Below are 16804 nucleotides of genomic sequence, written 5' to 3' on the forward strand. Positions count from 1 at the left end.
CCAGCCGCCCGCAAACCAATCGTGGATCGCAATAAGTTTCACGGCCAGATAGTAGAGGTGGAGATTGGTCACCCCCATGACCCCGTCAAAGGGGGGGATACGGCAGTGTGCCAGGGACAGTTGGGACCTCCCCCCGCCCCATAAAAACCGGGTAAGGGCGCCATCTAATTCTCAGAACCAGCTACCAGGGAGGTGGACGGTAATATTCTGGAAAATGTAGAGGAAGCGGGGAAGAATCATCATTTTAAAGAGTGCACTCCTGCCCAAGGGGTTAAGGGGGAGGGTCTGCCATTTTTTTTTAGGTCTGCCTTCATCCTAGTGACCAGAGAGTGACGTTCAGGGCCCATTCAAGCTCTGGCAGGAGGGTAATCCATTCACCAAGGTATTTGGATGAATGTCTCCTGAGAGGGATATTTGCCTGCCAGTCAAAGCTCGCCCGAGAAGGATGTAAGGGGACCAAGGTTGACTTTGCCGGGTTAAGTCTCAGCCCAGAAACCCGCTCGAAAGCAGCCAGGACCTCCAGGCATCTGGGGCCAGAACATTCCGGGTCCGCCAGAAAAAGCAGGGCGTTATCCGCATAGAGGGCTAACTTATCGGTCTGACTATGATCCCAGGCCCAGCCCCGGATGAGAGGATCCTGACGGATGAGAGCCGCCAGGGGCTCCATCGCCAACGCGAATAGGAGCGGAGAGAGCGGACACCCCTGACGGGTGCCCCTGCGGATTGGGAACGCCTCAGAAAGCTCACCGTTAATGAGGACACGTGCCCTGTGGTTACTATAGAGGACTTTAATCAAGCGGCAGAAGGGAGGACCGAATCTCATCCGTTCCAACACTCCCTCTAGGTAGCTCCAATCCACCGTATCAAAGGCTTTTTCAAAATTGATGAATAGGAGTGCCAGATACGGGGTCAGGTGATGACGATGAGCCATAGCCAGATGGAGACGGCGAATGCAATGACTGGTGCCCCTGGCGGGCATGAACCCACACTGATCAGGATGGACTAGGTCTTGCAGTAGTGGGTGGAGCTGCTGGGCTATCGCGGTGGCAAAGATCTTAATCTCAGTATTTATCAATGAGATCGGGCTGTAGTCCACACAATCCAAGGATGGCGGTTGCGTCTTTGGAATGACTACGATAGTGGCCATATCAGATTCGGGCGGGAAGGACCCGTCCTCCACCACATGGTTAAATAGCTCCACTAGGTGAGGAACCAAATCGAGGAAAGCCGCGTAGTCTTGGGGGTAACCGCCAGGCTCGGGCGTCTTGCCTGGGTGTAACACTGGTCCACGTTTCGCGTGAACCAGCCCTCTGGCCACTCCCCGAACAACCGCCTTGCCAGCCTCCCCCAACGTCCCTGGCGAGGTAACAGAGCCCGCATTAGTGGAGAAGTAGTGACTCAGCTCCTGCCCAAGGGACTCCACCGGCGCCGAGTCCTGTAGGAACCATACGTTAAACCGCCAAGTCGCCCGTGGGCCGACAGTGGATGTTCAGATGCGAAGGGAGACAGGGGAATGATCCTAGATCGCTCGGGGCAATATCGCAGCCCAAGACACCAGTTGGCAATCCGTTGCGGGCATCAGGATTAGATCTATACAGGAGTGAGTATGGTGAGCCACTGAGGTGTGAGTATATTGTTCTTTGCGTGGGTTCAGTACCCTCCAGACGTCACAAAGGCCCAAGGCCGATGACCACCCAGACAGACTCTCTGCCGAGACAAGACGGCAGGCCGACGGGGGACCCGTCGCATCATGTGAAGGCTGCAGGACGGCGATAAAGTCCCCCCTACAACAGTTAGGCCCTGCGGAAGGGAGGGGATCACCAGCGTGAGGCACCGGAGGGTGGAGGCCAGGAGCGCGGTGCGTAAGTGCACAGAAGGCTCAGAGGGTGTCCCTCAATCATCCTCGACACGGCCAAATATGTGCCCTGTATGTCAGTCTCGGCTCTAGCCAAGGTAAAGGGAAGCTCCTTCCTGAGTAGAATGGCCACCTCACGGGAGCCCAGCGCAAAACCAGAGTGCCAGACCCTGTCAAACCCGTAGCGGGCTAGGAAATTGCATTGTGAGACCAAGAGGGCCGTTTCCTGAAGAAACCGAATGTCAGGAGCGTGGCGGTGGGCAGTGCAGAGCACAGCCGTGTGCTTGATTCAGTCGAGGAGGCCATTAACATTCCAGGAGAGGATGTGGAGAGACCTATTGAGGGTGTAGGACATCTAGACTCTTCGCCAATTTAGGGAACCATTTATTAAAGCTCCAGTGTCGTTGGTAACAGACGTACGTCACATGCTAAATGACTACTACAGACGCTTTTCTGAGGCAAATGCTCCGCAACATCCTCCACTGCCCTAGCATGCCCTGGTGGAACACACAGGACAAGTAACTCTTAGACCCACAAAGGAAAAGGTTTTGCCTCCTCCTATCATTATTCCTGATGATTCACAAAATGTGGACCAACAACAGATAGAGGTAGGAGAGATACACACTGATGTTGACACCAAGGGCGAACGGGATGATTACGTGGTTCCCACACAGTCCTCTCCTATCCCTCCTCCTGCAGACTCTCCCCCTGCTTCCATGACCTTTTAGAACATGCCTAGAGGCGCTTTGATCTACCCATGCTAGTTATACAAACTGAGTATTTCCTATATGACTTTTGAGCCAGGTACTCAACGATCCATTAGGGCAAGTCCCATAGTAGATTACTTATGGCAGGAGGGTCGAAAACTGATGCGGACACCAGCTTCTATCCCAGTGGTAATTCCAAAGCTCGATTAAAAAGTACAAAGCCCCGGATAATTCACCCACAAGCGTCATCGGTCATCCAAGACCGGATTTAGTAATCATGCAGGCTGCTCAAAGAAGAGCTAAAAACCCGGCATCTCAATGTTCTGCAACTCCGGATAAAGAAGAACGTCGGCTGGACAACCTAAGGAATAGTTTTGCCGCCCTAGCAGCCACTTCTATAAGAGCCTCCAACGTTATGGCCATTCTGGGTAGGTACGACCGACAGATGTGGTCGGACATCTCTTCACTCTTAAAACATCTTCCTGAAGATAAGGAAAAGGAACCAAGTGATTTCTTATCAGATTGGGAAACCGCTTCCACTGAGAGGATAGAGAGGATAGAGGTTCCAACGGATATCTCTCAAACTTCGTTCCGGCAAATGGCAGGAGCAGCAGTGCCGAGGCGTCAGGGGTGGCTGAAGGCAACTAGCTTCCGTCCTGAGGTTCAGGCTAAGGTGCTAAGTATGCCTTTTGACGGCAAATGCCTAATTAGAAGTCATGAAGATAAAGCCCTTCAATCTATAAAAAAAAGGATACAGACACGGCTAAATCCCCGGTGACGGTACAACCACTTCCTTTCCAGTCCTTTCGGGGCAGAGTTTGAGGGCAGTATGCATCCATTACCTCAAACAACCTATCAGGCATACAACCAACCTTACAGGTCCGGCACTGCCTCGTCCTATTCGCATCCCACTGGTCGTAAAAGGCAGCAATCTGCTGGAAGACAACAGGATTCTAAAAAGAGGCAATGAGTTTCTCCAGGCCCCTCCCACTAGAGTCCCACAACAATTTGAACCAACGTGCTCAAAATTCTTAAGAAATTGGACATACATCTCGTCGGACAGATGGGTTTTGGATGTCTGCCGTCACGGTCATACCCTAGAGTTTATTCAGGATCCTCCTACTACCCCTCCTCCAAAGGTACTACATCGGCATATGCCAGATCTCAAGAGGGAAATAAAATGTCTACTTTCCAAACGCACCATAGAAAAGGTACCCTTACGTCAGCGCAATCGGGGGTATTATTCCCACTTCTTCTTAATAATAAAGGAGACAGGAGGTCAGGAAGGTCTTGGACCTCCAGTTACTGAACAAATTCATCAAAAAACAATCTTTCTAGATGTTGTGTCTGCAGGACATTCTTCTTCTTATGGAAAAAGTGAATTATCTGTCATCTCCCAATCTTCTTGATGCTTATTTTCACATCCCCATTCACCCCAAGCATCGAAGATATCTCAGGTTCGAAGTGGCGGGTGCCATTATCAGTTCAGTGTGCCTCCCTTCTGTTTGAAGTCGGCCCCCAGAGTCTTCACCAAATGCATGGCACCAATAGCTGCCTTTCTGAGACGCTCAGGTCACCAGTTATTCCCCTACCTGGATGATTGGTTAATAAAAGTTCCTTTGTTTCAGGCAGCCAGGAACTCTACTGAAACTTGTCGGAATCTCTTCCAGTCTCTGGGTCTCCACCTCAATCTCAGTCTCTGGGTCTCCACCTCAATCACCTTCCAATTCTCTGACTTTCCTAGGAGATACAAATCTCTGCAAAGCTTTTCCAACTCTCGAAAGAGTCTTGCATCTCCAGGAAATGACACGCCTTCTATCTTCAAAAAGGTCTGTTTTTGTCAGAAAGTACAAATCTATGCTGGGGATGATGTCCTCTTGCAATCAACTTATTCCAAATTGCCGTCTTCGTATACGCCCACTGCAGCAGCAACTGGACACTCAATGGGTTCAACCCAAAGGGTCATTCAACGACACAATTCAAATCTCAACGGCTATGAAAACTTCAATGTCTTGGTGGCAGATCGAGGAAAACATGACTCTGGCTTGCCCTGCATTCACTCAACTCCTCAGTTTGTGACGACGTTGGCTGCTTCCATGGAGGGCTGGGAAGCTCACCTCCATTAGTTTCATGTGCACGGAAAATGGTCCAAACATGAATCGAAATGCCTCATAAACCTTCTAGAGTTAAGAGCGGAGTTCTTGGGCCTCAATGCCTTCTTGCCTCTGATTCGGGGATCTCCAGCTCTGGTCCGGACAGACAACACCACCACCATGTTTTATCTCCGGAAACAGAGTGCCACAAGATCGCAGGTTCTCTCTCTTCAAGCGCAAGAGATTTGTGAATGGCTTCTCCTCAACCAAATTTCACTCCTAGTGTAGCACGTGCCAGGAGTCTACTATCAGCGTGCGACTCTTAGCAGGGTGTCCAAATAGTGCCACGAATGGGATCTCAATGACCAGATGTTGCAGATGGTCTTCTGGTCTTGGGGCTTTCCAACGTTAGATCTGTTCGCTACATACCTAAGCAAAAAGTGCACCTTTTACGCAAGCAGGACTCCTCAGCCGGAATCTTCGGGAGACGCTTTTCTGCTCTCCTGGACAGGAACATTTGCCTACGCCTTCCCCCGGTTTCCTGTCATTCCTCGAGTTCTCAAAAGAATAAAACGGGAGCCGTGCCACATAATTCTTACAGCTCCTATGTGGGCAAGACAATTTTAGTACACAGAGGTTCTTTGCCTATCAGAGTGCACTCCGATTCTCTTTTCGCCAAAGGAGAATCTTCTTTACATGGACAAGGGTCAAGTGATTCATCCGCAAATTCCCTCCCTTCAGTTATCAGCTTGGCTCATCACTTAATTGAATTTGAGAGTTTGAACATTCCCAATGATTGCAAAACAATTTTACTTAATTCTCGAACTCCTTCCACGTTCAAATGTTACTCTGAAAAATGGAAAAGGTTCTGTGTGTGGTTGGTGTTCATTCTATATATCTTTATAAATACGGTCTTGTCGCAACTAATGCTTTCTCCATTTGAACCTGTACACAAATGTGACTTAAAATTTCTCTCATGGAAGGTGGCCTTTCTCTTGGCCATCACTTCAGCCAGACCAAGATCCAGGCATTTTCTACAAAGGAAGCATTTCTTCAATTTTTAGCAGATAGGGTTATTCTGCGTACGAATCCTTCTTTCATACCTAAAGTACCATCATCTTATCACCTCAATGAGCTATAACTCTGACTACATTTTTCCAAATGCGTCCTCAGAGACCGAAAAATCTCTCCATTCTCTGGATATCAAACGCTGTTTGAAATTATACCTGCAAAGGACAAAATCCTTTCGTTAGTCTTAACTGCTGGTTTCTTACTCAGCACCCAGGAAGGGACTAACCTTAACTAGGGCCAGTATTGCTCGCTGGGTAATTTCAGCTATTATTTTTTGCCATGAGAAGGCTGAAATCCATTGCCTGCAAGAGTGTAGGCCCATTCGACGAGAAAGGTCGCAACTTCTCTGCCCGACATATGTAGGGCAGCAACATGGACGAGGGACCCACGTTCACAAAGCATTACTGCCTAGATGGTTGGCGGAACGCGGTTCTTCATCATCTCTTTGCTTAAGGTAGGAGGCTTGTAATCATCCTGATTTCTTTATCTACTTATGATGTTTATTCCTATATAATCTATTTGATTGTTATTTCTACTTACATTAAGAGAATTCTGGTAATATATGTATTCTTTTCTGATACTGCTGGTGAGATTGTTCGCCTTCCTGCCTTCATTGTTATTTTTATTCATATATAGATCTACTGCTCTTTAATCTGATTCAAGCATGTGAATCTATAAAAGATACAATACTGGAGAAAAACAAGTTACTTGTCTGTATACTATGGTTCTCCAGTATTGATATCTTTTATAGATTCACATGCGACCCGCCCTCCTCTCGGGTTAGGCTCACCATTCTACCTCAGAGTAATATATCTATGTATTGCTAGTTGCTTTAGGGCCATAATATAATGAATGGTAAGCCACACGTAAGCCACAGAATGGGAATATCTTGTTTTACATTTGTTATTTACATTTTACACCACTACACACTCACATTGAAAATGTCACCACTCCCTCATCACCGATTATAAGCACTTGAACATAAAGGCTAACCACCACATCAGTACTAGAACACCTACTCCCCCCACTAATATTCCGTTAGAAAGGGAAGTATCCATCTCTTAGGACACTATTATGGAACCCAGGGAGCTCCCAGGGAACACAAGATACAATTTACAGTGCCTACAGGTACGGACACACTATATCAGTGAAGTCCCACCAGATAGCAGTCTTGAACCCTGCTCGCATCCGGCGGGTGAACTACAGTACCCAGCCGCATTGCGACCAGTTGCGAGTGGTATGATACTAGGCTTAGACACGGCACGTCAGTGTCTTGCTCTCGAGGGGAGAACTACATTACCCGGCGAACCTTAGCAACTGCTTACAACATGAGGCCAGCAAACTGTAGTCCCTCGCTATCAATGTAAACGCAATGCTACCAACTGTGAAACTGTAAATATGTAAATACGAGATCTTATCAACACTGTTTCAATATATCAATATATAATTTGAGCATTGTGATTACACATTTGATGTCTGAGATGAAAGTGACAGTGTGTTTTCTATCTCTATGAATTTGTCATGAAAGACGGACTTAAATATGCTGGAAAACAAATGGTGGTAACTTGATAAAGGCAAACGCCGAAACGCGTCGTCCTTGTTCCATAAGTGCACAATAAAAGGTTTTGTGCTGGATTTTCCTGGTGTGCCGTTTTCTGTGTCCAGCTATTGGAGGTGGATGGGAAGCAGGTTAGAATCTCTCTCTCTCTCTCTCTCTATATATATATATATATATATATATATATATATATATTCACTAAAAAAACATAGGTTTCAGGAGTTATATAGTTGGGAATTAGCTTTTAAAAAACCTTTGAAATTCACTCAAAAAACTATAAGTTTTAGTGGTGTTATAGTTAGCTGGACATTTTACTCATACAAAACCATTGAAATTGCTCCTATATAGTTAGTTGTACTAACTATATTTCCCGCACCCGCAATCCGCTGATGATGTCACATATTAGATCATTCATGACATGGTCAGTGACATCACTGATGACATCTCAAATTACATCACTGATGACATCACTAATGACATCATCCAGTGAATGTGATTTGCTTTGTTATTTAAATATGGATTATATATATAGCAATTAGCATTGAAGAATAAGTGGATATATATAAATAAATATTTGGATGGAGGATTTAGTAGCAGTGTAATTGACTGTTTACTTGACCAATTTATAATGTCTCACTAAATATAGTGGATAGTGACTAAACTGTGTGAATATCTGTATCACTTTGTCAGTGTTGTGTAAACTGATTCTACAGTTGGTTACTAGCTATGTGAAAGTCTATATTAGTTATTGATTAGTTAACTGAGTATTTGTATGGGAGTGTGAAAGTGTGTGTGGTTCGGTGGGGGGTGTGTGACTGTCCAAAGATGTGTGAATAGTTGATTCAGTAGATATATGAAGTTAAAACTACATGTTCTAACAGTTGTTTGGGTGAGTGAATATTTTTATGGGTGTGGTGGTAAGCAAATATATTTCTCAATGGTACAGGTCCAACAAACTAGAAAAATAAAAGGCAGTGTTTGTGTCAGTTGTATATAAATAAGTATACATAAGACACAATGATTGTGTGAGTGACTGTATGGATAACTGTATACTTGAAATAATGATTTTATAATTCACTAAGTATGACTTACTATCTAAATGAATAGAAGAAGTGGTGTTTGTATAAGTGTTTTGCTAAGTAAATATGTAAGCATGATCCATTGTTTGCATAAGTGAGTAGGATGACTTCATATGTGAATAGGATGCGTGCTGTTTAATGTCGATATAGATGTATAAGTATTTTTGATAGTGTTCTATTGTTCATTGACAGCATGTATGAGTGAATCCATAGGCAAGTGATTAGATGTGTGTATACATCTATGAATCACTGAGTGGATTTTTAGATACTTGTATTGCTGTGACAATGGATTTAAATATGATACTCTGTATTTTACAAAGAGTGATGAAAAATTGTAATAGTGTATGAAAAGGTGTATGTGATTGTCACGTGGATGATGTCATCAGTGATGTCATCAGTGATGTCATTTGAGATGTCATCAGTGATGTCACTGACCATGTCATGAATGATCTAATATGTGACATCATCAGCAGTGGGTTGCGGGTGCGCGAAATATAGTTAGTACAACTAACTATATAGGAGCAATTTCAACGGTTTTGTATGAGTAAAATGTCCAGCTAACTATAACACCACTAAAACTTATAGTTTTTTGAGTGAATTTCAAAGGTTTTTTAAAAGCTAATTCCTAACTATATAACTCCTGAAACCTATGATTTTTTCAGTGAATTCGCAAGGTTTTTTAAATGCTAATTCCTAACTATATAAGGCCTGAAACCTATGGTTTTTTCATTGAATTCGCAAGGTTTTTTAAATGCTAATTCTATTAGCGGATAACGTTTTTATATATTAAAATGTTTTTTAAATCTCAAATGCCTGCTTTGCTAACAGAGTTTTTAAGCACAGGCTCTTTTGTCTCTGGTGGCCATCTTGGGAGACTGCATATCAGAATTTTTTTAATGAAATATAGAGGATTTGAGAAGTCACTCAAAATGTGCCCTAATTTTTCTTTCTTCAGCACTAATCATAATTTCTATGGCAAAATGAACCCCCTCATTTTGTTCCTTTGCAAATTAAATGTTTTAAGTGTTAACACTTTATTCCAATCAAGATGACTTCAGGTGTGCCATACTTTTGTCATAAGTAAGACTGTTAGCGCTCTAGTTGTTCTTTAGAACACTCTGGGACATTCTGCCATTGGGCTATAGTTGGGCTACATCTGGCTGATATTTGGGCTACATTTGATTTTTTTGTCTCTGGTGGCCATCTTTGGGCTACATTGGGCTACATTTGGGCTCTAACATATATATGTAGCCCAATATATATTTTTTCAAAGTTAATTTTCGTAAAAACCACTGGAGCACATATCTTGAGACATAGCAAAGGCACATCGGGCTACCAGTCCCTACAATTTTGCCAAGTTTGGTGGAAAACCATTCAGCCGTTCAGGCTAAAAGTGAGTCCAACCGCCCTATGGAAATTAACATGGGGAAACCACGTTTTGGGACCCCCCTTTTATCTCGGCCCCCGCTTGACGAATCCCCCCCCAAACTTTCAGGGAAGGACCGGAGCGCCGCGAGGCAAAGTTAAGGAAAAAACAATCCTAATTATATTTATCTACTGGCTATCGCCAGTAGGTAATATGTATATGTATATATATATATATATATATATATATATATATATATATATATATATATATATATATATATCCCAAGGTTGCCTCTGGATAAAGGACGCACTCCACGAAAAGGTGAGTTTCCAACCCTTTATTTGCAGAAAGATGCACATTGCGGCTCTTTTAAAACATAATTCCCTACGCGTTTCGAAGCCACAAGCTCCTTCCTCATGGGGTGACAAACAGGATATGGCTAGATAACCACAGCCATCTTTGTCCATTGTTTGCATGCTTTTTCCAGTGAGAGCATGCTGGTGACTGTAGTCCAATTCTACTCCGTCAGTGGAGTTAGTCCATTTCCCCGCATTTTCTTTGCCTAATTGTTTCATTCTTTTACTGCATATTTGCACACTTGTGCTTGAAATCTGAGGTGTGGTGGCTCTGTGAAGAGGGTAAATCTGAGGTCTCTGCTGTGATTGGCTGAACTTTGGATGCTATAAAATGAGGTTGATAGTGTCCAATTGAATTTTCTCTCTATGGAGGTCTATGTAATGTATTCAGCACTACTATTTCTACTGTTACCTTGGGACTTCCACTATGACGACGCAGAAGATTCAAGCATGTGAATCTATAAAAGATATCAATACAGGAGAACCACTGTGTACAGGTAAATAACATGTTTTTTCTTTCCACTCTGTTTCCAGGTGTAACCCTGGAAAAGTTAACTTTTTGGTATTTCCCTAATGCGGATTAAAACACCTAGTACAATTCTAAATCGGTGGAAGCCAGTGCCTATGTGCAACTGTTATTTATTTTTTATTTTTTCCTTTCTCCACCGAGAATGGTTTTTTTTTTTACTCTGTGGAGAATCCTCTTCTTCTATACTTCAGCGAAGTTTGGGGGTGTATCATTCCCGGTCCCACATTGAAAAGATATTTACTCCAGTCCTTGGCAGCAACAAAAATCTCTGACGTTACCAGAGTGGGGGAAGGGTTTGTGGGCATTCACAAACTCTCAAGGCAAGGCATGGCACACCTTGAAACGTCTACTCCTCGTGTGGGATGACGTCCCGTGGAATATTACCGGACGCAGGATAATATGCAAGATTAAACGCATTTACAAGTACAAGGTATACATTAATGAATACCTTGTACACGTAAAGCTGGCAGTTTGTGCTGGTAATGCGGATTTACGAATGTAAATGGCTTTGTGAACCTGGACAATAACTTTGTACAGTTAACAACCATTTGTTTCCTACTCATCAGTCAAGCCACAGTTCCAAACACTTAATTAAATAATTGTGGAAAGAAACAAGATGTTGCAGCATGACTGTTTTTAGATGTTCCTAGAATCCAAGTAAATAATTTATTATATTACATTATATTTCTCTTATTCTCTTAGTATTTCAAGTGTGGCGCCAGTTTCGCGTTGGTATCGCTGGGGACCCTCGGAGCGTACACGGCCTTCACGATAGGAGTCACCCAGTGGAGGTCGAGTATATCCTAATTGTAATAATCCAGTAGAGCACATTCGAAAATGTTTTTTTTTTTTTCTGACACCAGAATGAGTTGATTTACTGTAAATGGATTGCTTTGCAGGACTAGGTTCAGAATTGAAATGAACAAAGCGGACAATGAGGCCGGCAACGCTGCCATAGATTCGATGCTGAATTATGAAACTGTGAAGGTGAGTGTTTTTAACGTTGTATGTTTTCACCACAGATATTGTTGTTGTACAACACTTGTCCCTTCCCCTACAGATCAGAATACATGAAATGTGTGTTATTCTAGTAATCTTGAACAAAGACTTGAACTAGAATATGGGGCATTCAGTGTCGTCCTTAGCTTCTAGTAGTTAAAGGATTGGGTTTCCTGTTGCAGCGGTGTCTTGAGTCAGAGAAGTGTTTGGGGATCTTTCATCCTTAAGGAAGGAAATGTGGAAACCGCTTGGAATCCCGGAAAGTGAAGCCAAGTATGGCTCACCTCCAAGCCGGTCGGTCCACGTGGAAAAAAAGAGGAAGGGTGTCTCTCGAAATTAAATATTTATAAGCACTCTTTCATAACAGTGTGAAGTACCCTTACAGCCTTTGCTTTCCGAGTAGTGGTGGTATTTGTCCTGTGAAACAATCCTATGACTTTGACTTGTCTTAAGTAGCTTGTCCCAAATGTTGCCTTCCCTCTGAGGTTCCTGCAATCTACGTGAAGAAAGTCTAACTTCATAAAGGTTTGGAAGTACAAGCATGAAGTACCCCTTAGACACCCCTTGAGCCACTCTGCCGCATCACCCATGTTATTTTTTTACGAAGTTTTATATAGCGCAAACTTGACCCGAAGGTATCGGGGATCAGAGCGCTTTACATGAGCACCAGTTGCACTACACGAGGACACATTCATTTTTGTTATGCACGCTGAGATTAAGTAATGTGCCCAGAATCACAGGGTGTTCAGCGTCATTGCCGAGACTTGAACCCGGTTCCCCAGTTTCGAGGTTAGGCCAACTCCTCTCCCAGTTACAGAACTGCAGTATGAGCTGAACCTTTCCAGTTATTTTGACTTATGAACTTACTGTTCATTTGTTTCACCTTGATTACATTTTTTTGCCACTTTTGGTTTTTGTTTACAATAGATTTGATGCTATCTGCTTTTGGTGCAGGTGCAGTTTTATCAGGCTTTACCAAGCACTTCGCCAGAATCTTGTCCCCATTGCAGACCTTCATTGAACAAGCATCCGTTTCTCTACTAGTTAAGGGAACTTCACTCAGACCACCTCGTGCCAGCACATACTAAGAGTGGGGACCCTGATTACCTTAATGTGCATCCTACTCCTAAGAGTTTGATGGTCCAAGGTGATACCTAATGCATTCCCTGTGACTCCCCGCCCCGACAGGGAATTAAAAAGGATTGAGTGTTTGGGGAAAATGTGTTCTCTTTGTCAGCCTAGTCTTGGGGCTGAGCAATGCCTTTTGCCTACTGGGCCTGTTATACACATGCCCTCTGGGACATGGTCAGCAAGATCTCGCAGTCCCTAAAGAGTTTAGGTCCTCCTTTGCTCAAACAATCCAACATGGCCTAGATTCAGCTAAATCTGGGATTCGGGCTGGTCTGTACAGTACAGAGTGCTTGGTATGAGCAGTCGGCACTAGTGTGATTCCACATCGCCATGCATGAATGAGATGCACAAGCTTCCCTGGACATGCCTTTTGACGGGTCTCGTCTGTTTGACAAAAAGCTGATTCCACCCTGGAGCACTTCAAGGAGAGCCAGGCCACATCGCACACTTTGGACCTTTTGACTCCTGTCAGGCAATTCCTCATCAGTTTTGGTCCTTGCGAGGCTACTCCAGAGGTTTGAACTTTAGACATCATCAGACCTCACTGCTCCTGCAGCAGTCACCTTAGCCTTTTCATGGCCAGGGCCAAAGATCAGGCAGACAATGTGCAGGACGCCATGGGCAGTGATCTTCCTAGTCGCCACCCCCTGTGGAAAGAGCTTCCAAACCACTTATCAGTATACAACCTCCCTGTGAGAGGCGGGATCTGACATTTTCCCCACGGTTAGCAGTTGATCACATCGGACAGATTGATCCTCCAGACGGTCCAGCAGGGCTATGCCCTTCAGTTTCTTTCTGACCCTCCACAGCTTCCGCCCACATCCGATCTCTTCTCAGAGGAGCACCTGCCCATCTTACAGGAGGACGTGCAAGCTCTACTGGCCAAAGGGGCCATCAGGAGGATGCTGACCTCAGAAATAGTGATGGGTTGTTACTCATGCAATTTCCTCATTAAGAAGAAGGACGGCAGCCTTTGTCTTGTTTTAGATCTTCACTTTCCTAATGCCTTTCTGCAGAAGTACAAATTTAAAAATGCATACACTGGCCAAGTTCTGATTGCCCAGGATCCGGGCAACTTGATGGCAGTCCTAGCTAGACCTGAAGGATGCATATTTTTATATGTACCCTCCGCACTCCCACAGACGTTAGCTGCGGTTCAAGGTTTGCCAGGAGAATTTTCAGTTTGTCTCACCCGTGCCAATCTGGTGTTTTCATGAAAGAGATGGCGGTGGCTGCTGCCCCTCTTCAGAGGTCGAACCTCAAGTTTTCCCCTACCTCAATGACTGTCTGTTGAAGGCAGGCTTGCCTCAACCATCTCCAGACCACAGCAAACCTCCTGACAGAGTTGGGGTTCTCAATCAATGAGCCAAAGTTGCACCCGACTCCATGGCAGTGGCTTCCTTTCGTTGGACCTGTCCCGAATATGTTAGAGTTCAGGTCCTATCCTCCGTTTCAACCAGCCCAGGACATTTCGCTATGATCACGAAATGTAAGCCTCAGTCTTGGATCTCTGTGAGAGCTGCTCAAATGCTTCTTGGCGTCTTAGCCTCTTGCATCCTCCTTGTCAAAGTACACCAGGTAACATATGCGGGCTCTACAGGTAATTCTGAAGTTCCAGTGAGCCGAGAACTAAGGAAACCTGTCGGACACCATTCACATTTCGACATAGGCTGTGCACAATCTTCAGTGGTGGCTACTCAGGCATATTTGGATAAGTGGCAGGAGGCTCTCCCTTCTCCATCTAGAGTGGACATTAGTGATTGACGCGTCACTTTTGGTTTGGGGAGTTCTTCTGGGGGAGATGATCAGAGGACTTTGGTCTCTGATAGAAACCCAAATCCATATCTGCTTGCTGGAGTTGTGAGCCATTCCCTAGGCCTTGAAGGTCTTCCTAACATCATCAAAAGGAAGATGGCGGCACTTCTCACAGATAACACTACATCCATGTGGTATTGCAACAAACAGAGCAAAGTGGGGTCCTGGGCCCTGTTCCAGGTGGGTCTGCGCCTCTTGAGTTGAAGTGTTTGGGCATCTTCCAAATCACAACCGAGGGTCCTTGAATTACAGAGCGCACAGTGTCTGGCAGTCCATAGATAGCAAATTCACCCCAAAGTGGCGCAGGGCATCTCTCGCAATGCGGAGTACCCTGGCTAGATCTTTTCACTACCATTGAGAATGTGCAGTGTTGATCGCTTTGTGTATTAGATAACACTCACTTGAGGACTCTATCCAGATAGAATTGAACTCTGGACTCCAGTAAACCTTCCTGCTTGCTGCTTCTGCCTCTCCTACCGGGAGTTCTGGAAAAGATTAGGAACGTCTGCGCCCAAGTCATTGTAGTGGCTCAGGATTGGACAAGAAGAATGCAGTATCTTTCTGGGCATGAGTACCTGCCCTCCTATCAAGCGCCACTTTGGGAGAAACCCCTGTCTCTGCAACAAGGTGGGATCTTGCTCCCAAATGTATGCGATCTGCATCTCCATTCATTGCGGTTGAGAGGCTGAAGCTGACTGTGGTTTATCTGCGATAAGTGGTGGATGTCATCCTCACTGTCAGATGCCCTTCCATGAATTCCATTTATGCTGGGCAATGGGACAAGTTTGTGGCTTGGTGTAGTAACAGCGCGATCGACCCTTTGCAGTCCAAGCTATCGTACGTTTGTTTTATCTTTGACTTACCAAGACCTTGCAGTTGGGGGCTCTATGAAAGGCGATTTTTCAGCACTTTGTCTTTTTACTGTTGCCAGACCAACCATCCTTGTTTAAATTACCTGTTATATAATGAGGGTTCTGAAAGGCTTGATGCATGTTTCCTCCTAAACCATTTTTGATGTCAAAGTCGAACCTTTATTTGATCTTAATGGTTCTCACATACATGCTCTTTAAGTCGATGCCTAGTTGCATGCTGCACCTCTTTGTTTTTAAAGACTTTCTTCCTCATTGCGATCATTTCCGTTTGTCACATGAGTGAACTTCAGGCACGGTAGTTGCATCTGTTCTGCATTACCTTTTTTCCAGACACACTGGTACTTGGGATGTGGAGGGCCTTCTTTCCTGATATGTTGTAACTCCCTCGTTGGACAATCTACCATGGTCTATGCCCTTTTCCCTTCTTTAACTTTCTAAAAAGGGGAGAGGCTTCTTTGGCTGGAACCCAAAAGGATGTTAAATCTGTTATATTGATCGTACCAAGGAACACTGTGTGGACAATCAGTTTTTGTGGCATTCTCCCATGTGAAGAAAGGCTAGGCTGTGCAGAAGAGAGCCCTGTTGAGGTGAATAGTCCTATGCACTGGCCAAAGCAGGCATCTGATGGACTGAGACCCCAGTCCACTAGGGCTAAGGGTTCTGCTACTGCTTGGGCATGTGGAGCGCCTGTCCTTGACATCTGTCAGGCTGTGACATGGACTTTAGTACATAGGTTAACAAAGCACACCTGCCTTGACAGCCAGGTCTGGCAGAATGGGGCATTTCACCTGCTATGTCCTGCAAGACTTTTTGGTCGGAGTCCTGTCCACAGACCATTCGCTTCTGGAGGTCCGTCTTTTCTTTCTAATCTACGGTGAAGAATCTGCCGTTAGAAGTATCCATCAGAAGAACCCACTCTAAACGCATGTTCCTCACTGCCCTCCTACCTCCTTGTTCTGTGGAGTGGTCCCTTTTTCTACCAGCTAAAACGGTCCCAAGTTAGGAATCTGCACTCTGATGCCATCTAATTTTCACACTTCACGTCTGAGGATGCAGAAAGACGAGCAAGGAACTGACATCAGCGCGCAGGGGCGGTGGCTAAGTGCGGCTCTGCTCCATTACTTCCAGGGCAGAACGGAGTCAGTGCAGAGCCGCATGGTGCCACCTGGCGGCCCTCAGGAGCATTGCTCGTGAAAGGTGTTCTGACTCCAGTCTGGCATCTGGGCAGGGGCGGCCTTAGGCATGTGCAAGCTGTGCACCTGCACAGGGCCACCAAACCCCAGGGGCCACCACGCCAATCTATATCCTTAATATAATAATAATCTGAGGATGGATACATATTTGCGTGGCGCCCCCTGGCAGGGATTTGG

At 45.0% G+C, this 16804-nt stretch overlaps 1 protein-coding gene across 1 annotated transcript in view; it reads left to right on the top strand.

Annotated features, from left to right (window-relative positions):
* The window catches only part of ABCB7 (ATP binding cassette subfamily B member 7), a 665610-nt gene that overhangs the window by 332610 nt on the left and 316196 nt on the right, over nt 1-16804 (top strand). The window contains exons 7-8 of the mRNA XM_078688835.1: nt 11320-11408; nt 11517-11604. Coding sequence (XP_078544961.1) covers nt 11320-11408; nt 11517-11604 — 177 coding nt within the window. The remainder of the gene's footprint in view (nt 1-11319; nt 11409-11516; nt 11605-16804) is intronic.

The sequence above is a fragment of the Lissotriton helveticus genome, chromosome 4_1, assembly GCF_964261635.1.
Source record: "Lissotriton helveticus chromosome 4_1, aLisHel1.1, whole genome shotgun sequence".
NCBI lineage: Eukaryota > Metazoa > Chordata > Amphibia > Caudata > Salamandridae > Lissotriton > Lissotriton helveticus.